Below are 24,521 nucleotides of genomic sequence, written 5' to 3' on the forward strand. Positions count from 1 at the left end.
CAGGTTCAATTCCAGCCTCGGGACAGACTGTGCAAACTCTACACAGACAGTCTCCCAGTGTCTGCTTTGGGTTTCCTCCGGGTGCTCCAGTTTTCTCCCACAGTCCAAAAATGTGCAGGTTAGGTGAATTGGCCATGTTACATTGCCCCTAGTGTTAGGTGCATTTGTCAGAGGAGAATCTGTTTTGGTGGGTAGCTCTTTGGAGCGTTGGCATGGATTTGTTGGGCCAAAGGGCCTGTTTCTACACTGTAGGGAATCTCATCTAACTGCTGCATGAATTTCTTTTAAAGAAAAAAAAAGCAGGAGTGTCAGGTGTTCTGCTCACCCTAGTAGCTGGCTCAGTGCTAGTTGGGTCAATGTAAATAAAAGTGCTGAGATACTGGCCTTCATGGACTATTTCAGTGGCGATGAGGGAAAAACATGCCCTTGAAGAGATTTGCTTGCAATAGCTGTCTTTGAATTGGGATTTGCATTTTTGGCTTTATGCCATTATTTGGGAGGTTAATTCATTTGTTCCTACCATTGAATATTGGGCCCAGTATGTGGAAAGAATGCAATTTTTTTCTGGGCAAAAGACATTGGGAGAGACTAAAAGCAACGAATGATTCTTCTGATAGTGTGTGGTCCTGCAGCTTCATTTATTAGGAACCTAATTTTACCAGTCACCAGATACTAGAACTTTTTAAAGAGTTGATGGGTTTAGTTAATGAATAATATGACCCCAAGCTGCCTCTAATTCTGAGATGCTATTGGTTTTACTGGACAGTTCGAGAACCACAAGAATCCATATTGGGATTTTTTGAGGTTAAGATGACTGGCAGAGGTGTGTGATTTTGGTTTGGCCGGAAGTGAGATGCTGAGAGACCGTTTGGTATGTGGGATTAATGTAGTGATGTGACCATGTGAAAGCACCTACTGGCTTAAATCTAGCTGGACTTCAAACAGGCACTACAACTGATTTTGTTGTGTGAAAATGCAGCAAGTGGAGATTACAAGTTATAGGTTTTGTCTGTGGAAGTGAACACTCTCACTAGGTTGACTGAGCTTGGGGAACACTACTGGAGTGAGGGCAATTGCATAGTCTCACTCAGGACATATCCTGAACAGAGACCCTAGGTCAGCCCAGAGCAAAACCTCAAAACAAAGTCAACCCTCAGCCCAAAGGGTTGAAATTTTCTCATGGATCTGGGCCGGCACGGTGTTGTTGTTGCTGCTACGTAGACTCAAGACAGCAAACGAGTCCCACGAGGCCTGAACTCAGTAAGAGATTTCACAGGCTAGTATCCAGGGGAGTGCACACCTAGAAAAGTTCAGCGACACATGGTTTGGAACAATTACATTGCTTGGCATGATTCAAATCAAACAGTTAAATGATCATCTAGTTTTATTGGAGGTTGATAGCTTTGTGCCTGTGTTAATGATTGCAGAACCAGTCTTTATAAAATTCACGCTGGACTCCAAGCCTTAAGATTGCATAAGACCTCAGCCAGGTTGAGAACCTATACCACCTGTACCTACAGATTAAGGGTACAACTTTGGTTCCGGTCTCTTATGAAAAGCAGCTGGTTCGGTTAGCTGATCATAGTAAAACGCTCTGGCCCAGGTTCGATGGGCCAAAATTGGTTGAGAAAGATTCAAGTTGATTGGCTCAACATATTTTGATTGTCTGAGTGAAGTCCTAATTAAATACCCAGAAGATTTGCAGGAAGGTTTTGGGTCCAAGGTCACGTTACATGCTGACCAAGAAGCAATTCCACGATTCTGCAGGGCCCATCCAGAGCCATTTTCCTTACCTACAAATGTAGTCATAGAATTCAGGAGGCTGGGAAATGAAAGAATCATCAAACCAGTCCAGTTTGTGGAGTGGACAGCACCGGTCGGACCGATCGTATAGTTTGACAAGTTGGTTCACAATTGTGGAGATTTCGCACAAATGGTGAACCACCTTTTCACAGTTGGATAAATCACAATACCTTGCATGGAGGATGTTTATGTAATGTGGCAGGAGTACCTGGACATGAGGCATGTGTACCTGCAATTGAGATTAGATGAGGATTCCCAGAGGTACACTACAATTAATACCCATAAGGGTTTGTAATATCTTACAAGATTGCCTTTTGGGGTATCATCAGCCTGTGCCATTTTCTAGCCAATGATGATGATGGCTAACATTTCACAAGGTCTACTCGAGGTCGCCACTTATTTGGATGAAGTGCTAATGATCAGGAAGAACAATAAGGAGCATGTAAATTAAACACTAGTGCTTAATGTTTATCCAACGTGGGGTTAAGCCTGAGGAGGGAACCTTGTGTGTTCCAGAAACCCTACTTAAGCCACAGATTTGACAAGACGAGGTTACAAATGTTGGAAGGTAGTGAGGGCAGTGATAGGTTCCCCAGCTCCCACATCTATGCTGGAGCCTAGGCCTTTCCTTGGGTTGGTAAAATATTACGGAAAATTTGTATGTAACCTGGCCTTCATCCTGGTGCCCTAACATTTGCTATTGAAAAAGTGTCAGACTTGGAAATGGCCTTGTAGCCAAATGTCACTTTTAGGGAAGTAAAGCATCTAAAATGGAATAATCCCACTACAATCCCGAATGAAATGTGGTGCTGATATGCAATTTATCTCCACCTAGTAGTGGGGTAGAATTGGCATGCTGGTGGCCCAACAGAGAATATCCAATAATGTGTACTTCTCAGACTTTTGCTAATGCTGAATGAGGATATGTCCAGATAGAGAAGGAAAGCTTATTGGTCATCTTTGCTGTGAGAAAGTTCTACCAATATCTTTATGGATGTAAATTTGTAATGGACCATGAGAACGAGGGTAGGTCCAATCAAGGACAGTAGTGGGAGACTGTGTATTGAGTCGGAAGAGATAGGAGAGGACTTGAATGAGTACTTTTCTTCAGTATTTACAAATGAGAGGGACCGTATTGTTGAAGAGGAGAGTATGGTAATCTAGAGGAGATCCTTGTTAGGAAGGAAGATGTGTTGGGCATTTTGAAAGACTTGAGGATAGACAAGTCTCCTGGGCCTGACTGGATATATCCTAGGATTATGTGGGAAACAAGAGAGGAAATTGCAGAACTGTTGGCAATGATCTTTTCGTCTTCACTGTCAACGGGGGTGGTACCAGGGGACTGGAGAGTGGCGAATATTGTGCCCCTGTTCAAAAAAGGGAATAGGGATAACCCCGGGAATTACAGGCCAGTTAGTCTTACTTTGGTGGTAGGCAAAGTAATGGAAAGGGTACTGAGGGATAGGATTTATGAGTATCTGGAAAGACACTGCTTGATTAGGGACAGCCAGCACGGATTTGAGGGGTAGGTCTTGCCTTACAAGTCTTATTGAATTCTTTTGAGGAAGTGACCAAGCATGTGGATGAGGGCAGAGCAGTGGATGTAGTGTACATGGATTTTAGTAAGGCATTTGATAAGGTTTCCCATGGTAGGCTTATGCGGAAAGTCAGGAGGCATTGGATAGTGGGAAGTTTGGCCAGTTGGATAGAGAACTGGCTAACCGGTCGAAGTCAGAGAGTGGTGGTAGATGGTAAATATTCAGCCTGGAGCCCAGTTACAAGTGGAGTTCCGCAGGGATCAGTTCTGGGTCCTCTGCTGTTTGTAATGTTTATTAATGACTTGGAAGAGGGAGTCGAAGGGTGGGTCAGTAAATTTGCAGACGGTACGAAGATTGGTGGAGTTGTGGATAGTGAGGAGGGCTGTTGTCGGCTGCAAAGGGACTTAGATATGATGCAGAGCTGGGCTGAGGAGTGGCAGATGGAGTTCAACCCTGTCAAGGGTGAAGTTGTCCATTTTGGAAGGACAAATAAGAATGCGGAATATAGGGTTAACGGTAGGGTTCTTAGTAAGGTGGAGGAGCAGAGGGATCTCGGGGTCTATGTTCATAGATCTTTGAAAGTTGCCACTCAGGTGGATAGAGCTTGTAAGAAGGCCTATGGTGTATTAGCGTTCATTAGCAGAGGGATTGAATTCAAGAGTCATGAAGTGATGTTGCAGCTGTACAGGACCTTGGTAAGGCCACATTTGGAGTACTGCGTGCGGTTCTGGTCGCCTCATTTTAGGAAAGATGTGGAAACTTTGGAGAGGGTGCAGAGGAGATTTACCAGGATGTTGCCTGGAATGGAGAATAGGTTGTACGAGGATAGGTTGAGAGTGCTAGGCCTTTTCTCATTGGAACGGTGAAGGATGAGGGGTGACTTGATAGAGGTTTATAAGATGATCGGGGAATAGATAGAGTACACAGTCAGAAACTTTTTCCCTGGGTTCAACAGAGTGTTACAAGGGGACATAAATTTAAGGTGAAGGGTGGAAGGTATAGGGGGGGATGTCAGGGGTAGGTTATTTACCCAGAGAGTGGTGGGGGCATGGAATGCGCTGCCTGTGGGAGTGGCAGAGTCAGAATCATTGGTGACCTTTAAGCAGCAATTGGATAGGTACATGGATAGGTGCTTAAACTAGGGCAAATGTTCGGCACAACATCATGGGCCAAAGGGCCTGTCCTGAGCTGTATTGTTCTATGTTCTATGACCACAAACCCCTACTAATCCTTGTTAAAGATGACAAGGCTGTGCTGCCAACCGCTTCAGGTTGAATTCAGCGTTGGGCTTTTATTATAAGTGCATACAATTACAAGTTAGAACACCGATCATGAGGCCAAGTAGCAAATGTAGACACCTTGAGCGTGCCCCCTGTCCTTCTGGCAGATACACCACCGATGGTGCCACTGCTGGAAGAGTCTGTTCTGGTTTTAAACTTTCTTGACATGCTTCCTATCATTACTGACAATATCAGACTATGGACAGAAATAAATCCAGTGCGCCAAAACTGAAACTGCTGATGGTAATGGAAGGAATCAAAACAGGCCATCACAAGCAGAATTGAAACCATTTTTGGACCCATTGATACCAGATCACAATGGAGGACAGTATGTTATTGTGGGAAACATGAGTGATTGTCCCAAACAAAAATCACTGCCAGATACTGGCTGAGCTGCACTGGGGTCATCCAGGGGATTCTAAAATGAAGAAGTTGATAAGTTATGTCTGTTGGCCAGGACTGGATACAGACATAGCAGTGTTGGTGGGGCAGTGCCCAGAGTGTGAACAAGGACAGAAATTATTTTTGGCAGCAGCCCCACACTCATTGGAATGGCTGGGTAAATTACACGTCGACTGTGCCAGTCCCCTCATGGACACCATGTTTTTGAGTCATTATGGATGGCCATTCAAAATGGTTGGATGTGCATAATGTTCGTTCATCAAACATGGGTGACGATTGCAAAAGATGCTTGCAACTTTTCAATACACAGGAGCCCAGAGGTGTTGGTCACCGATAACATGCCATTATTTCCAAAAGGGAATTTGAGTGTTTTGAAAAGTTGAGTGGTATCTGGCATGTAGAGTCTGCTCCATACTATCCATCATCCAATGGTCTGGCAAAAAGTGCAGTCCTAAGTTTTGAAGGCAATTTTAAAGAAACAGCCTGCAACTTCACTTGATAACAAACTGTGCTAGTTTCTGTTTGATTAGAGAATCATCCCTCACTCAACTACAGGGACAGCATCAGCAAAGTTTGCTCATGTGGAGAAGACTCCGCACCAGACTCTATTCTTCCCGGAACTGGGGGAAGAGTGAAATGGCATCAGGAGCGCATAAGTCTCCTCTAAACGAGAGATGCAGTATACTTCAAGGGGCAAGGTTTGGTTTTGAAACCATGAGAGACCCTGCATGGATTTGATGCATGGTCAACGCGAAGTATGATGTATAAAGTTTGGGTAGGTGAGACAGTCCTGAACAAGTACATGGACCACATGAAAGCTCTCACCTCGCAAACAGGGCATGAACTAAGCATACCTGGCCTCTCAGAACATCCTGCAAGGCTATTTGAACTTGTGGATTCTCCCCTATGCCTAGCGTTGAAGAAATCTGAGGTCAAGAGTTATATGGCATATGTCGCAGCCTCAATGCTGTTATTGCTGAGAGGCTTTGGGTGCAAGAGGCAGACTACAGTCCAATACACACCACCAGTATCCGAGGCACAGTCAGAGGAACTGTACCTGATGTGAAAATATCTAGGAGGAGCTACAAGAGAAAGAATGGGCCTACTTTCTAGGACATTGAGGGGGAGACATGTAGTGATTAGATCGAGGTCAGCTAACTGGATCTCATAGAATGTGTTCCCTGTTTGAGACTATTAACCTAGACCAATCGGAGAACCCTGGCTAACAGATATAAACAGGATTCCTACATTTATATTTGCAAATACTTTTACTGGGACTACATACCAGTTACCATGGTGATTCAGGTATTTCTGTCAAATGTGCACTCTTGTATTCAAAACAATTGTTTATGTACATTAAACTGTAAAATGGTTTTATGTTAGTCATTATTGATGTGTTTCTGTTGCTAAGTGTGAAGCTAATGTTCTAGTGTAAGCTTGTTGATACCAGTGAATTAGGTAGCTAGAACACTGGGTCATAGCCTGGTTTCAGACGTGAGATGAAAAAGTCCACCTTTGTTCAGTATTCTGACCTTTTTCTGTCTTGTTATCCTCCCTCAAACCAGTACCTCCAAACATTAAATGTAAAGGTTCTTATCATTAAATAATAACCAGTTATAAAGCTTAAAAAAAAAGATTCCTTGCACCTTGTGTCTTTCACTGTGTCTCACACCTGCGCACACAGACAACATGGGTGCTGGGGAAAAAATAAGCACTACCGCAGTTAGGTGGCAGTGTGGGGGTTATAAAAAAAAATTAAGAAAAATAAACAGGATTCCTAGGCGGTCCTAGGCTTGCTGGGATTTGGGGGGTGGGGGTGGGGGTGCGGGGAAGTAGGACGGGCAGTCGTAGAGGTGTCTGGAAGCTGTCTGGGTGGAAGGAGAGCTAGAAGGGGCGTGGGGCGGACCAAGAGCCAGAAGGAGCGTTGGGGTGAGCTGCCTAAGTGGCCAGAAGGTGGGAGGGATGGGGGTGGGTCTTGCTGGGGTGGGGGTGGCTCTGTATTCTATGCACCGTTTTATCTAATTGGACTGTCTTCGATTTGTCACTGCCACATTTGTGATGACTGAAAGTGGGATTTGAGATTTGTCCTCATTTCCCTGAAAACTGGTTGAACTTTGGCAGAATTTGGCTTTGCTATCCCTCTCCCCTGTAAAATTGCTGTTTGTCTGTATACAGCTGTTAATTGCTTATTTGTAAGCTGTCCTGTTTAATAAAATAAACAGGATTCCTGACTCTTGGGACTGGATCTGAGCGACCTGATCAGAATCTATGTACTAAAATAAACAAAAACATCAGGAGTTCTGCTCACCTTAGGAGCTGCTATGTGCTAGCTGGGTCAATGTCATGTACTCTGCATGAGTAAATTAAGGGTGACTTGGTGATGGGGTCCTGGTCTTTGAAGTTATTTCCAGGGAAATATACTCTAGTTAATACAGGCATAAACTATGCTTACACTAGCAGCTTTCTATAGCTCCATCTGCTGGTATATTTGTGGCTGCTCCAAGTAAATACAATATACAGAAATTTCTGTTCAGAAACATTAACTCCAATTCTCTCTTTTTTTCAGTAAGCGAGAAGTACCATGTTTAAATGATTCATTTCATTTCCAAAATCTTGAGCATGTCTTGATCATTCAACTTAAGACATATTTAAACCTCTGTTTTAAATTTCTGGTGTACCCAGTTAAATACAACAATTCATAGAAAAAATCTGCAATGTGGAAGTAGGCCACCAGGACCCTCTGAAGAGCATCTCACCCAGACCAGGCCCTCCCCCACCGCCCACCCTATCCCTGTATTTCCTATGGCTATTCTACCAAGCCTACACACTCCTGGACACTATGGGAATTTAGCGTGGCCAATTCACCTGACCTGCACATCTTTGAACTGTGGGAGGAAACCGGAGCACCTGGAGGAAACCCACACAGACATGGGTGGAGTCTGCAAATTCCACACAGACTGTTGCCTAAGGTTGGAATCAAACCTTTGTCCCTGGCGCTGTGTGGCAGTACAACTAACCACAGATCCACTGTGCCGGCCCCTAAGGTGAAAGGTTTGTCACCAGATCATTGAGTGAATATTATCTAACCTCTGGCGTGGTGCCATTTGTCTCACATTGTTCCTCTGAGTTGTCAGTGTTAGAATTGGATTCAGTGCTTTGAAGAAGGATCTGTATGATCTGATGATTTGTGAGCTGGCCAGGACCATTGATTTTTTTTTTAGTATCAGAAACAGCAAGTGGTTAGATGTCATGGGGGCTGTTTACTTTCCAAGATGTTTCATAAGCATTTTATTTTCTGGTTTACTGGAATAAATCTATATTTACACTCATTGATCCTTCTGTTCTTGATTATGTTTCCCTAAATAGAATCATACAGCATGGAGAAAGAGCCTTCAGTCCAATTCATCCATGCTGACTAAGTATACCATTTAGAACATAGAACATAGAACATAGAACAATACAGCACAGAACAGGCCCTTCGGCCCACGATGTTGTGCCGAACGTCTAACCTAGATTAAGTACCCATCCATGTACCTATCCAAATGCCGCTTAAAGGTCGCCAATGATTCCGACTCCACCACTCCCACGGGCAGCGCATTCCATGCCCCCACCACTCTCTGGGTAAAGAACCCACCCCTGACATCTCCCCTATACCTTCCACCCTTCACCTTAAATTTATGTCCCCTTGTAACACTCTGTTGTACCCGGGGAAAAAGTTTCTGACTGTCTACTCTATCTATTCCTCTGATCATCTTATAAACCTCTATCAAGTCACCCCTCATCCTTCGCCGTTCCAACGAGAAAAGGCCGAGAACTCTCAACCTATCCTCGTACGACTTCCTCTCCATTCCAGGCAACATCCTGGTAAATCTTCTCTGCACCCTCTCCAAAGCTTCCACATCTTTCCTATAGTGAGGCGACCAGAACTGCACACAGTACTCCAACTGTGGCCTAACCAAAGTCCTGTACAGCTGCAACATCACTTCATGACTCTTGAATTCAATCCCTCTGCTAATGAACGATAATACTCCATAGGCCTTCTTACAAACTCTATCCACCTGAGTGGCAACCTTCAAAGATCTATGTACATAGACCCCAAGATCCCTCTGTTCCTCCACCTGACTAAGAACCCTACCATTAACCCTGTATTCCGCATTCTTATTTGTTCTTCCAAAATGGACAACCTCACACTTGGCAGGGTTGAACTCCATCTGCCACTCCTCAGCCCAGCTCTGCATCATATCTAAGTCCCTCTGCAGCCGACAACAGCCCTCCTCACTGTCCACAACTCCACCTATCTTCGTATCATCTGCAAATTTACTGACCCACCCTTCGACTCCCTCATCTAAGTCATTAATAAAAATTACAAACAGCAGAGGACCCAGAACTGATCCCTGCGGAACTCCACTTGTAACTGGGCTCCAGGCTGAATATTTACCATCTACCACCACACTCTACCTTCGACCGGTTAGCCAGTTTTCTATCCAATTGGCCAAATTTCCCTCTATCCCATGCCTCCTGACTTTCCGCATAAGCCTACCATGGGGAACCTTATCAAATGCCTTACTAAAATCCATGTACACTACATCCACTGCTCTTCCCTCATCCACATGCTTGGTCACCTCCTCGAAGAATTCAATAAGACTTGTAAGGCAAGACCTACCCTTCACAAATCCGTGCTGGCTGACCCTAATCAAGCAGTGTCTTTCCAGATACTCATAAATCCTATCCCTCAGTACCCTTTCCATTACTTTGCCTACCACAGAAGTAAGACTAACAGGCCTGTAATTCCCGGGGATATCCCTATTCCCTTTTTTGAACAGGGGCACAACATTCGCTACTCTCCAGTCCCCTGGTACCACCCCCATTGCCAGTGAAGACGAGAAGATCATTGCCAACGGTACTGCAATTTCCTCTCTTGCTTCCCACATAATCCTAGGATATATCCCATCAGGCCCGGGGGACTTGTCTATCCTCAAGTTGTTCAAAATGTCCAACACATCTTCCTTTCTAACAGGTATCTCTTCTAGCTTACCAGTCCATTTCACACTCTCCTCTTCTACAATACGGTCCCTCTCGTTCGTAAATACTGAAGAGAAGTACTTGTTCAAGACCTCTCCTATCTCCTATTTCTGAAGAAGGGCCTGTGCCCGAAACGTCGAATCTCCTGTTCCCTGGATGCTGCCTGACCTGCTGTGCTGTTCCAGCAATAAAGTTTCAACTCTCCTATCTCTTCCGACTCAATACACAGTCTCCCACTACTGTCCTTGATCGGACCTACCCTCGTTCTCGTCATTCTCAGGTTTCTCACATACGCATAAAATGCCTTGGGGTTATCCTTGATCCTATCCGCCAACGATTTTTCATGCCCTCTCTTAGCTCTCCTAATCCCTTTCTTCAGGTCCCTTCTGGCTATCCTGTATCCCTCCACTGCTCTGTCTGAATCCTGTTTCCTCAACCTTATGTAAGCCTCCTTCTTCCTCTTTACCAGACATTCAACCTCTCTCGTCAACCAAGGTTCCCTCACACGACCATTTCTTTCCTGCCTGATAGGTACATACATATCATGGACACGTCGTATCTGCTCTTTGAAAAAGTTCCACATTTCCACCACATCCTTCCCTGACAGCCTATGCTCCCAACGTATGCTCCTCAAATCCTGCCTTACAGCATCGTAATTTCCCTTCCCCCAATTATAAAATCTACCTTGTTGTGCGCACCTATCTCTCTCCATAACCAAGGTGAAAGTCACAGAATTGTGGTCACCATCACCAAAATGTTCACCCACTAACAAGCCCACCACTTGTCCCGGTTCATTACCGAGTACCAAATCCAATATAGCCTCCCCTCTGGTTGGACAATCTACATACTGCGTTAGAAAAGCTTCCTGGACACACTGCACAAACACCGCCCCATCCAATCTACTTGATCTAAAGAGCTTCCAATCAATATTTGGGAAGTTGAAGTCGCCCATGACTACGACCCTGTGGCTTCTGCACCTTTCCAAAATCTGTTTCCCAATCTGTTTCTCCACATCTCTGCTGCTATTGGGGGGCCTATAGTAAACACCCAACAAGGTGACTGCACCTTTCCTATTTCTGACTTCAGCCCATACTACCTCCAGAGGCAGATCCCCCTCAAGCTTCCTTTCTGCAGCCATTATACCATTTCTAATTAGCAATGCCACCCCCCCTCCTTTTTTCCCACCCTCCCTAATCTTACTGAAACACCTGTAACCAGGAACCTCCAACAGCCATTCCTGTCCCACATCTATCCACGTTTCCGTGATGGCCACAACATCGTAGTCCCAGGTACCGATCCACGCCTTAAGTTCACCCACCTTATTTCTGATACTCCTTGCGTTGATGTATACGCACTTGAGCCCATCTCTGTGTCCGCTAGTAGTCCCTGTCAGTGCTACCTTCTCCACAGCCCCCCTACAGTCTTGGGCATCCTGACAAACAGCTAACCTACTTGCTGGACTACAAGTCCGGATCCCATCCCCCTGCCAAATTAGTTTAAACCCCCCCGAAGAGTGCTAGCAAACCTACCCCCCAGGATATTGGTGCCCTTCTGGTTCAGGTGCAACCCGTCCTGTTTGTACAGGTCCCACCTTCCCCAGAATGCAGTCCAATTGTCCAAATATCTGAAGCCCTCCCTCCTACACCAGCCTTGCAGCCACGTGTTCAACTGCACTCTCTCCCTATTCTTTGCCTCACTGTCACGTGGCACCGGCAACAACCCAGAGATGACGACTCTGTCTGTCCTAGCTTTTAGCTTCCAGCCTAACTCCTTGAGCTCTTGAATGACCTCCCCACCCCTCTTCCTACCTATGTCGTTGGTGCCAATGTGCACCACGACTTCTGGCTGCACACCCTCCCCCTTAAGGAGTCTGAAGACACGGTCTGAGACGTCTCGGACCCTAGCACCCGGGAGGCAACAAACCATCCGTGAGTCTCGCCCATGTCCACAGAACCGCCTGTCCGTCCCTCTAACTAGAGAGTCCCCTATAACTAGCGCTCTCCTCCTCTCCCCCTTTCCCTTCTGAGTCTAAGTTTGGCCTATATCCCTTTAAAGCTTTCTATTCATATACCTGGTGAAATGTCTTTTTTAAATGTTGTTAACTGTACCTGAGGAGGAAGTGAGGTCTGCAGATGCTGGAGATCAGAGCTGGAAATGTGTTGCTGGAGAAGCGCAGCAGGTCAGGCAGCATCCAGGGAACAGGAGAATCGACGTTTCGGGCATAAGCCTGAAGAAGGGCTTATGCCCGAAACGTCGATTCTCCCGTTAACTGTACCTGCACCTACCAAGTCCTCTGGCAATTCATTCCACACACAAAGCACCCTCAGGGTCTCTAAAACCTTACTCATTTCACCTTAATTATGCTACCTAGTTTTGAACTCCCCTACCCTCAGGAAAGGACTGTTGCTATTTATCTTACTTATGCTCCTCATGATTTTATAAACCTCTATAAGGAAACCCCTTAAACTCCTATGCTCCAGGGGAAAAGGTCCGATCCTATCCAGCCTCTTGTTGATTATCAGCTCATGGAGTAACTGGGGAAGATGTATGCATTGGTTGTGTCAAGGTGAATGTACATAGAGACTTTCCCTTCACAAAGGAGCCTTAAAATGGAGGCTGGGTAAACCTTCACTCTGGCATGAGAATCTGTAGTCGAGAGTAAATGGGTTGAATTTTTATTTCTGATACCCTAAAGTTGAAACACAGTCTATAAAGTAAAGTAATTCATTAATTTATTTTATTGTATGCAAAAATCCTTGTCTGTTTTAAAAGTACATTCACAGCATTTTGTGAATATGTTCAATGAGCGACTCTGAAAATACGGCTAAGATTCAGTTTGGCATGGAGGAAAACAAAAAATTGAATTAAAACCAAAAAAATGTCAAATTAGATTAGATTACTTACAGTGTGGAAACAGGCCCTTCGGCCCAACAAGTCCACAACGACCCGCCGAAGCGCACCCACCCAGACCCATTCCCCTACATTTACCCCTGCACCTAACACTACAGGCCAATTCACCTAACCTGCATATTTTTGGAGTGTGGGAGGAAACCGGAGCACCCGGAGGAAACCCACGCAGACACAGGGAGAATGTGCAAGCTCCACACAATCGGTCGCCTGAGGCGGGAATTGAACCCGGGTCTCTGGCGCTGTGAGGCAGCAGTGCTACCACTGTGCCACCGTGCCGCCCTCAATGGAAATGTAAAGAATGAAAAGCAAAGAGGAATAGAAAGAGAAGAGGGGGAAAAAATAAAGGAGAAATGGCATTATAAAAGCTTGAATTCCAAAGAGAGAGGGGCATGTTACGATATTTGCTTGGCTAGCGAGAAACCTCAGTGAAGGAAGAAAGAAGGGTTAGTAGCTTTTAGACCCATTACATATTTAACAGGAAACCTCCATTTTATGCCTATATTTAGCGAAGATCAAGTTAAAATATTTCAATCCATTTGAAAAGATATCTGTGGCCTTAAGATGCTTGGAACAGTGTTGTGATAGGTACAGTTATGAATGTGTACATCAGTTCGTCAGAAGATAAATCTGCAGGCTATGATGCTATTAAGAGAATTATCCAATACTTTTCTAGATCCATAGAGTCATAGAGGTCTGCAGCACAGAAGGACCCTTTGGCCCATCAAGTTTGTGCTGCTCAAAAACAACCATTCTAACTATTCTAATTTCCAGCACTTGGTCCATAATCTTGTATGCCTTTGCATCACAAGTGCTTTTAAGCATATTCCTGAAGCTTATCAATTAAAATCCAGGCTATCCGATACTTGTAGAATCTTCAGGAGAAAAAGAAATGCTATGGGATCCGTGAAGTTCAAGGGAAAAACACTGAATGTAAGAAATCATGATTATAGTAGAATTCAGAAGTAGTACTGCTGTAATCATAAAGACATATTTAGATGAGCATGAAGTATCAAAGATCTGAGCATTTGTAGTTCAATGGGTCACAATGATATCTCACTCAGTTACATGTGGAAATCTGGTGATATGGGATTCGACAAGGAATAGAAAATCTGGCGATGCTCTTGATATTAGTTTTAGGAAACAAACTGAAAGATACCAAAATAATAATGAAGAATGATTGGTAACTAAAATATAAAATAAAGAAAATAACATGTTTTCTTTCCAATCCCCCACCTCAATCCCCCTCAGCCCTGGCAGACACTACTCCTCCATAAGTGAAGCTCCAGCCTCTCTATTGCCAATGATTGGCTGCCTTGTATTCTAGCTGAAAATGTGTTGCTGGAACAGCGCAGCAGGTCAGGCAGCATCCAGGGAACAGGAGAATGGACGTTTCGGGCACAAGCCCTTCTTCAGGAAGAAGGGCTTATGCCCAAAACGTCGATTCTCCTGCTCCCTGGATGCTGCCTGACCTGCTGCGCTGTTCCAGCAACACATTTTCAGCTCTGATCTCCAGCATCTGCAGACCTCACTTTCTCCTGCCTTGTATTCTAGTCAACTCCCGAATCTCTTCTTCCATAGCTGTCACAATCACATATACACCTCTAGCCCATGTGTTTTCCCAGGCATTTTGGCCCTTTTTCGTCTGCTGAGGTGAAAGGTACAATACTGAATGATCTAACTTCTGAGACCACTCCAATGTGCTAACTGCAATCTTTTTGGGTCTGGATCTTGTAACTGGCTTGGAGTGCCACAAGTGAAAGTGCTGGAGCCTCAGTGATTTATAATTTATATTAATGACTTAGATAAGGATACAGAGATATTGAACTTAAGTTTGATAATGATACAAATTTCTTTGGGAATGGAATCCATGAGGAGGACATGAAGATTGCAGAGAGATATGGACAAGTTAAGCGAGTAGGTGAAAGGGTGACAGTTCCAGTGTAATGTGGGAAACTGAAATTATTCACTTTGGTCACAAGAACACTTGAGCAGAACATGTTTTAATACCTGTGAATGTAGCTAATATTGATTTTCAAAGAGGCTTGGCATTCTTGTCCAGGAATGTGGAAAACTAGTGTTAAGATACGTTGAACAATTAGGAAGCAAAGTGGCATGTAGCCTTTACTACAAGGGGATTGGAGTACAGGAATAAAGATGTCTTGTTATATTGTGTAAGGTCTCAGAACACTTATAGAAAAAAAGCTAATAGAACAGGAGTAGGCCATTCAGCCCTTTAAGTTGCTCCACCATTCAAAGGTTACACCTGATCACTTTCTCCCCACAACCAGAATAGTGCCTTGGTCTCTGTATTTAAGGAAGCACATAACTGCTTTGGAGACTGTACAGCGAAGGCTCACTAGATTGGCCCCTGAGATGAAAGGATTGTCTATTCATGAACGGGTGAGTAATTTAGCTCTGTATTCCCCATAGGTTAGAACGACAGGTAATGTTATTGAGTCACACAGGATTTTGAAGGTGTTTTATAGAGTTGCCACAAAGGTTGTTGACACTGGCCAAGCAATCTAAAACATGGTAAGGGCTGATCATTTAGGACGAAGAGAGGAGAAACTACTTTTCTAAAATGATCATTTATCTATGGAATTCTCTTTTTCAGAGTTATGGATGTTCTGTCATGTATTATGTTTCAGACTGGATAGGTAGAGTTTTGGTCTCGCGGAGTTCCAGGATATGAGCCGGCAGGAAAGTAAACTTGGAGCCCACGAGCAGGCCATGATTGTATTGAATCAATTGTGTCAGTGGGCTGTGTGGTCTATTTCTGCTCCTATTTCTTACATTCTTGTCAAGTTTTCATGTCTCTACTGCTTCTGTCCTTTTTTTTGTAGTGGTTTATGTGATATGGCACTTATACTGCTAACTCCACATACTATAAGGCCTCAGCTCTGAAGTACCAATTGTAAAATCTCACTCTTCTTTTACTTATTTCTATTTGTATAGAGCATGTATAAAAGGTGCTTTGGGGGAAAATTTCAATTTGTTGCACAGTGGCTCATTAGTTAGCATCACTGCCCTACAGCAGGGACCCAGGTTCGACACGACCCTTGGGCAACTGTCTGTGTGGAGTATACACGTTCTCCCTGTTTGCGTGAGTTTCCTCCCACTGTTCAAAGAAATACACGTTAGATGGATTGGCCATTCTAAAATGCCCATACTGTCTAGGGATGTTCGGGTTAAGTGGATTAACCATGGGGGATGCAGGAGTACAGGGATAGGGTAGGGGGTTTGATCTGGATTAGATGCTCTTCAGACAATCTCTGTGGACATGTGCTGAAAGGCCTCCTTCCACACTGAAGTGATTCCATGATTGCCATGTGACAATAGTCCCGTAAACTAATTACCAGTTACAGGAATAGCTTCAGAATACTTTATCAGTACTTGGACTAATTTTGAAGATGCTTTGAATATTGAGAAATTGATGTTAAATTGCAAACAGTCCACTAACTATTGTCCCTTCTTCTTTCCAGCTGTTTGTCCTGTGTCATGGAATGCTGCAGTGTTCCCAGCTCCTGTACAGCGCCTACTTCAAAAGCAGCATCATTACCATTGAGAAACGATTTGGGCTTTCCAGCTTCTCGTCTGGCTTCTTGTCCAGCCTGCATGAGGTACAGTAGTGGAAACAAGCCAAAGTTTAGCCCAAGACCAAGTAGTTCTGAGGGAGTTAAACTCCAGATAAACAGGGTTGTTTGGGATTCAAACACAGGACAGATATGGGTCTGTGTGAGGTTAAAGGTTAGTGATCAAAGAACAACAAGCAGCACAGGAAGATGACCTTCAGCCCACCAAGCCTGAGCTAACTCATGACACCTTTCCAAACTACAAATCTGTGTCTACATGATCCTTGTTCATCTATTCCCAGCCTATTCACTTATCAGTATTGTGCCTATTCCCTGTCTATTAATGTATTCATCTTGCGGGAATTACCCAGACAGTTACAGCAAGACAATTCTGAACAATTTAGCTGCCCCAAAACTGAAGTGAGATCACAAGACAAGGAGCCACAGGGTTATGTCTTCTGGTAAGTTTTTACATTTATCTAAAGTTAATCAAATTTTGAACTAAAGCTACAAAAACAGAAATTGTTGGGTAAACTCTGCAGGAAAACTGTCAGAGTTAACATTTCAGGTCCAGAAATCTGTCTGCATAAGATAACTGATAAAATAAACTTCCAATGATGGAAGGAACAAGATCCTGATTTGTAGTGGAGACAGATTCAATTCAGACTTTAAAGAGGGAAACAGATCAACCTCTGAAAAGAGAACCATTGCAAGAGTGCATAGAAAAGATGCTGGTATGGGATGAGGTAAATTGTACGTGTAAGGGCTGGCACAGGCGCTACAGGCTGAATGGTATCCTGTGATGTGATCATTCTACAGTTAGAGTCATAGAAATGTACAGCACAGAAACAGACCTTCGGTCCAACTCATCCATGTTGACAAGATATCCTAAACTAATCTAGTCCCTTTTGCCAGCATTTAGCCCATGACCCTCTAAACCCTTAGAGTCATAGTCATTGATCTGTGCAGCACAGAGACAGGTGCTTTGGCCCGAACTGGTCCACGCCGATCAAAATGTCCATCGACATTAACCCCAATTCCCCACACTTGACCATATCCTTCTAAACGTTACCTTTCCATGAATTTGTCCAAATGCATTTTAAATGATGTTAATGTACCTGCCTCAACCACTTTCGCTGGCAGCTTATTCCATATGCGTGCGTACTGCTCTCCAAAACTGAACACAATACTCCAAGTGCAGCCTCACCCTCGTCCTGTACAACTGCAATGTAATTTCTCAACTTCTACATTTAGTGCCCTGATGAATGAAGGCCAGTGACCCAAAAGCCTCCTTCACTTTCCTCTACCTGGGTCTCCACTTTCAGAGAACCGTGCACCTGCAATGCAAGCTCCCTCTGTTCCACTACACTCCTTAAGGCCCTATCATTCACCATAAAACTCCAACCTTGATTTAACTTTCCAAAATGCAAGACTCACACTTAGCTATATTCAACTCTACTTGCCATTTCTTGGACCACTTCCCATGCTGCAAATTCTGACAACCATCCTCACTGTCCACAATACCTCCTGTCATCTGCAGACTTAGTAATTATGACTTGTACATTCTCATGTTATTGATATAGATAACCAACAGCAATGGGCCCAGCACTGATCCCTGAGGCACTCCTCTAGTCACAGGCCTCCAGTCCCACAAGCATGCTTCCACTGTTATCCTCTGCTTCCTACCATCAAGCCAATTGTGAATCCAATTTGGCAGCTCACCATGGATTCCGTGCGATTTAACCTTCCAGAGCAGCCTACCATGTGAAACCTTATCAAAGGCCTTACTGAAATCCGTATGGACTATGTTTACTGTCCTGCCCTCGCCAACCTTCCTGGTCACTTCTTCAAAGAATTTGTGTGAGGCATGATCTCCCACACACAAAGCCATGCTGACTATTCCTAATCAAACCCTGTCTTTGCAAATGCATATATATCTTATCCCTCAGAATCTACTCAAGTAACTGACTTAACCCTGCTGTTAAGTTACTGGTCAATAGTTCCCAGGTTTTTCTTTGCAGCCCTTCTTGAATAATGGCACAGCTTTGCTACCAGGATCTCACCTGTGGCTAATGATGATGCAAAAATATCAGCCACAGCCCCTGCAATTTCTTGTCTAGCCTTTGCAGTGTTCTTGGATATATCTGATCAGGATCAGGAGATTTATCCACCTTCATATATTCTAATACATCCAACACTTCCTCTAATGTGATACGGAGTGTCTCCAAGATATGACTGCTAACTTCCCCAAGTTCCTATGTCATCTTGACATTCTCCATGGCAATCACAGGAGAAATATTCATTGAGGACCTTGCTCACCTGCTGCAGTTTTACCCATACATGTCCACTTTGGTCCTTGAGGGGTCCTATTCTGTATCTAGCTATTATTTTTCCTTTAATATATTTAAAGACCCTTCTTATTCATGAACCCATCTAGATCATTTTTAAATGTTGTAATTGCACCAGTTTCCACGACAACTTCTGGCAGCCCATTTCAGACACTCTCCACTCTCTGTGCAAAGATATTGCCCCTTAGGTCCCTTTTAAATCTTTCCCCTCTCTCGTTAAACCTATGCCCTCTAGTTTTAGACTCCATTATCCTGGAAAAAAGACCTTGTTTCTTCACACTATCGATGCCCTTCATGATTTTATAAACATTTATTAACTTAGAACTTAGAAGAATACAGCGCAGTACAGGCCCTTTGGCCCTCGATGTTGCGCCGATCCAATCCCACCTAACCTATACTAACCCACTATCCTCCATATACCTATCCAATGCCCGCTTAAATGCCCATAAAGAGGGAGAGTCCACCACTGCTACTGGCAGGGCATTCCATGAACTTACGACTCGCTGAGTGAAGAACCTACCCCTAACTTCAGTCCTATATCTACCCCCCCTTAATTTAAAGCTATGCCCCCTTGTAATACCCGACTCCATATGCGGGAAAAGGTTCACACTGTCAACCCTATCTAACCCCCTAATCATCTTGTACACCTCAATCAAGTCACCCCTAAACCTTCTTTTCTCTAATGAAAACAGCCCCAAGTGTCTCAGCCTTTCCTCATACGATCTTCCTTCCATACCAGGCAACATCCTGGTAAACCTCCTCTGCACCCGTTCCAGTGCCTCCACATCCTTCCTATAGTATGGCGACCAAAACTGCACACAATATTCCAGATGCGGCCGCACCAGAGTCTTATACAACTGCAACATGACCTCAGGACTCCGGAACTCAATTCCTCTACCAATAAAAGCCAGTACGCCATATGCCTTCCTCACTGCACTATTTACCTGGGTGGCAACTTTCAGAGATCTGTGTACATGGACACCAAGATCCCTCTGCTCATCCACACTACCAAGTATCCGACCATTAGCCCAGTACCCCATCTTTTTGTTATTCTTCCCAAAGTGAATCACCTCACACTTAGCTACATTGAATTCCATTTGCCACCTTTCTGCCCAGCTCTGCAGCTTCTCTATATCCTGCTGTAACCTGCCACATCCTTCCTCACTGTCAACAACTCCTCCGACTTTCGTATCATCTGCAAACTTGCTCACCCAACCTTCTAACCCCTCTTCCAGGTCATTTATAAAAATGACAAACAGCAATGGTCCCAAAACAGATCCTTGCGGAACACCGCTAGTGACGGCACTCCATGAAGAAACTTTGCCATCAACTACTACCCTCTGTCTTCTTCCATCCAGCCAATTCCTAATCCAAACCTCCAACTCACCCTCAATGCCATATCTCCGTATTTTCTGCAGTAGCCTACCATGGGGAACCTTATCAAACGCCTTACTAAAATCCATATATACCACATCTACCGCTTTCCCCTCATCAACCTCCTTCGTCACCTTTTCAAAGAATTCAATAAGGTTTGTGAGGCACGACCTGCCCTTCACAAAACCATGCTGACTATCCTTGATCACATTATTCCTATCCAGATGTGCATAAATCCTATCCCTTACAATTCTCTCTAAGACTTTGCCCACAACAGAAGTGAGACTCACCGGCCTATAGTTACTAGGGTTATCCCTACTCCCCTTTTTGAACAAGGGAACCACATTTGCTATCCTCCAGTCTTCTGGCACTATTCCAGTAGACAAAGAGGACATAAAAATCAAGGCCAATGGCTCTGCAATCTCCTCCCTTGCTTCCCAGAGAATCCTAGGATAAATCCCATCAGGCCCAGGGGACTTGTCTATTTTCACCTTTTCCAGGATTTCCAACACCTCTTCTCTACATACCTCAAAGCCATCCATTCTACTTATTTGTGACTCAGTATTCACATCGACGACAATGCCCTGTTCCTGAGTAAATACTGAAGAAAAGTATTCATTCAGTGTCTCCCCAATCTCTTCCGCCTCCACACGCAACTTCCCACTACTATCCTTGACTGGACCTATTCCTACCCTAGTCATTCTTTTATTCCTAACATACCTATAGAAAGCCTTAGGGTTTTCCCTAATCCTACCGACTAAGGACCTTTCATGTCCCCTCCTTGCTGCTCTTAGCTCTCTCTTCAGGTCCTTCCTGGCTACCCTATAACTCTCAATCGCCCCAATTGAACCTTCACGTCTCATCTTGAGATAGGCCGCCCTCTTCCATTTAACAAGGGATTCCAATTCCTTATTAAACCACGGCTCCCTCGCACGACCCTTTCCTCCCTGCCTGACAGGTACATAATTATCAAGGACACTCAATAGTTGCTCCTTGAACAAGCTCCACATATCATTTACACTCTTGCCTTGGAATCTACTTTTCCAAGCCACACATCCTAAGTCATGCCTCACCGCATCATAATTTCCCTGACCCCAGCTATAACTCTTGTCCTGTAGTACACACTTATCCCTCTCCATCACGAGAGTAAAAATCACCGAATTATGGTCACTATCCCCAAAGGTCACCTCTCAGCCTCATTTCCCATGTTTTATCACGCTATGATGCCATCTCACCAGAACTAGAGGGCATAGGTTTAGGATGAGAGGGGAAGAGATTTAAAAGGGGCCGAAGGGGCAACTTCTCACAGAGCGTGGTACTTGTATGGAATGAGCTGCCTGAGGAAGTGGTGGACGCTAGTATAATTACAACATTTAAAAGGTATATGAATAGGAAGAGTTTAGAGGGATATGGGCCAAGTGCTGGCCAATGGAACTAGATTAAGTTAGGATATTTGGTCAGCATGGATGTGTTGGACTGAAGGGTCTGATTCCATGCTGTGCATCTTTGACTCTGACTCTATTTCTGCCTTATCCTGTTCACAACTCCTTTTCCATGACTCCTTTTTTGCTCTTCTAATTGTTTTCTTAAGTGTTCTCCATTCCCACATTATAGGAAGGATGTGGAGGCACTGGAACAGGTGCAGAGGAGGTTTACCAGGATGTTGCCTGGTATGGTAGGAAGATCGTATGAGGAAACACTTGGGGTTGTTTTCATTGGAGAAAAGAAGGTTTAGGGGTGACTTGATTAGATTAGATTAGATTACATTACAGTGTGGAAACAGGCCCTTCGGCCCAACAAGTCCACACCGACCCGCCGAAGCGAACCCACCCATACCCCTACATTTACCCCTTACCTAACACTACGGGCAATTTAGTACGGCCAATTCACCTGGCCCTGCACATCTTTGGACTGTGGGAGGAAACCGGAGCACCCGGAGGAAACCCACGCAGACACGGGGAGAACGTGCAAACTCCACACAGTCAGTCGCCTGAGGCGGGAAGTGAACCCGGGTCTCTGGCGCTGTGAGGCAACAGTGCTAACCACTGTGCCACCGTGCTGCCCACAAATAGAGGTGTACAAGATGATTAGGGGTTTAGATAGGGTCGACAGTGAGAATCTTTTTCCACGTATGGAGTCAGCTATTACAAGGGGGCATAGCTTTAAATTAAGGGGGGGTAGGTATAGGACAGATGTTAGAGGTAGGTTCTTTACTCAGCAAGTCATGAGTTCATGGAATGCCCTGCCAGTAGCAGTGGTGGACTCTCCCTCATTATGGGCATTTAAGCGGGCATTGGATAGGCATATGGAGGATAGTGGGCTAGTGTAGGTTAGGTGGGCTTGGATCGGCGCAACATCGAGGGCCGAAGGGCCTGTACTGCGCTGTATTCTTCTATGTTCTATGTTCCCTCTTGCACTTCCTATATTCCTCTACGGCCGCAGTTGAATTGCTATCTTCCAGTCCTGAATTGTCCTAGACATCTTGAGTTCGCTGAATTTATTGCTCCTATAATCCCCCCAAAGCATACATCTTGGACCTGTACTGTCCCCAGTTCCATTTAGAAGGCATCCCATACCAGCATCCTTTCTATGCACTCTTGCAATGGTTCTCTTTTCAGAGATTGATCTGTTTCCCTCTTTAAAATCTGAATTGAATCTGTCTCCACTACAAATCAGGATCTTGTTCCTTCCATCATTGGAAGTTTATTTTATCAGTTATCTTATGCAGACAGATTTCTGGACCTGAAATGTTAACTCTGACAGTTTTGTAGACTCATGTTGCTCTCAATCAACTTTGGCCAGAATTTGCTTCATTTTAATAAAATCTGCCTCACCTAATCCAAAGCTATCTTTTGCAGACCATCTTTTTCCTTGTCCATAGCAAATGTGAACTGTACCATGTTCTGGTCGCTATCGCTAAAATGTTCTCCATTCCCACATTGAACACTTAGAGTCATAGAGATGTACAGCATAGAAACAGACCCTTCGGTCCAACCCACCCATGCTGACCGGATATCCCAACCCAATCTAGTCCCACCTGCCAGCACCCAGCCCATATCCCTCCAAACCCTTCCTATTCATATACCCATCCAAATGCCTTTTAAATGCTGTAATTGTACCAGCCTCCACCACTTCCCCTCGCAGCTCATTCCATACACGTACCACCCTCTGTGAAAAGTTGCCCCTTAGGTCTCTTTTATATCTTTCCCCTCTCACACTAAATCTATGCCCTCTAGTTCTAGATTCCCCGACCCCAAGGAAAAGACTTTGTCTATTTATTTTATCCATGCCCCTCATAATTTTGTAAACCTCCAAGGTCATCCCTAAGCCTCCGGTGCTCCAGGGAAAACAGCCCCAGCCTGTTCAGCATCTCCCTATAGCTCAAATTCTCCAACCCTGGCAGCATCCTTGCAAATCTTTTCTGAACCCTTTCAAGTTTCACAACATCTTTCCGATAGGAAGGAGACCAGAATTCCAACAGTGGGCTAACCAATGTCCTGTACAGCCGGAACAGGACCTCCCGACTCCTGTACTCAATATTCTGACCAATAAAGGAAAGCATACCAGACGCCGCCTTCACTATCCTATCTAAGTGCGACTTGTCTTGCTTCATTCCCCAGAACTACATACAGCACTGTGCCATCCCTTGTTAGGCATTCTACATATTAAAACAAAAGTTCCCCTGGATACATTTTAGGAAATCTTGCCCCTCTAAACTCTAAACACTGACTATCCTAACTTATGTTGGGAAAATTGAAATCCCTAGTACAATTACCTGATTATTACTCTTGCACATCTCTTGTGAAAGGTGTATGCATTTCCCCCTCTATTTCTCTCTATCTCTTTTGGGGGCCCATAATACACTCCCAGTAAAGTAGCTGCCCCCTTAACATTCCTAAGTTCGACACACCGTAATAGATGCTTAATTAATAGTGCTACTTCACCACACCTTTTTAACACGCACCCCAGAGAAAAGATCTTGTCTATTTACCCTATCCATGCCCCTCATAATTTTGTAAACCTGTATAAGGTCACCCCTCAGCTCCAAGGAAAACAGCCCCAGCCCACTCAATCTTTCCCTATAATTTAAACCCTACAATCCTGGCAACCATGATTTGGGGATGCCGGTGTTGGACTGGGGTGTACAAAGTTGAAAAATCACAGAACATCAGGTTATAGTCGAACAGGTTTACAACCACCTGATGAAGAAGCAGTATCAAAAATCTAGTGCTTCCAATTAAACCTTCGTAACTCTGGCAACATCCTTGTAAA

General features: G+C 44.4%; 1 protein-coding gene across 4 annotated transcripts in view; it reads left to right on the top strand.

The window, feature by feature from the left end:
• The window catches only part of slco2a1 (solute carrier organic anion transporter family, member 2A1), a 151,455-nt gene that overhangs the window by 15,569 nt on the left and 111,365 nt on the right, over positions 1-24,521 (top strand). For all 4 annotated transcript variants that reach the window (XM_087993914.1, XM_087993915.1, XM_087993917.1 and 1 more), the window contains exon 2: positions 16,438-16,575. In XM_087993914.1, coding sequence (XP_087850040.1) covers positions 16,438-16,575 — 138 coding nt within the window. The remainder of the gene's footprint in view (positions 1-16,437; positions 16,576-24,521) is intronic.

This window comes from Chiloscyllium plagiosum, unplaced genomic scaffold (assembly GCF_037043375.1).
Source record: "Chiloscyllium plagiosum isolate Xiang-an unplaced genomic scaffold, Cpla_swu_hap1 HiC_scaffold_13, whole genome shotgun sequence".
Classification (NCBI taxonomy): Eukaryota; Metazoa; Chordata; class Chondrichthyes; order Orectolobiformes; family Hemiscylliidae; genus Chiloscyllium; species Chiloscyllium plagiosum.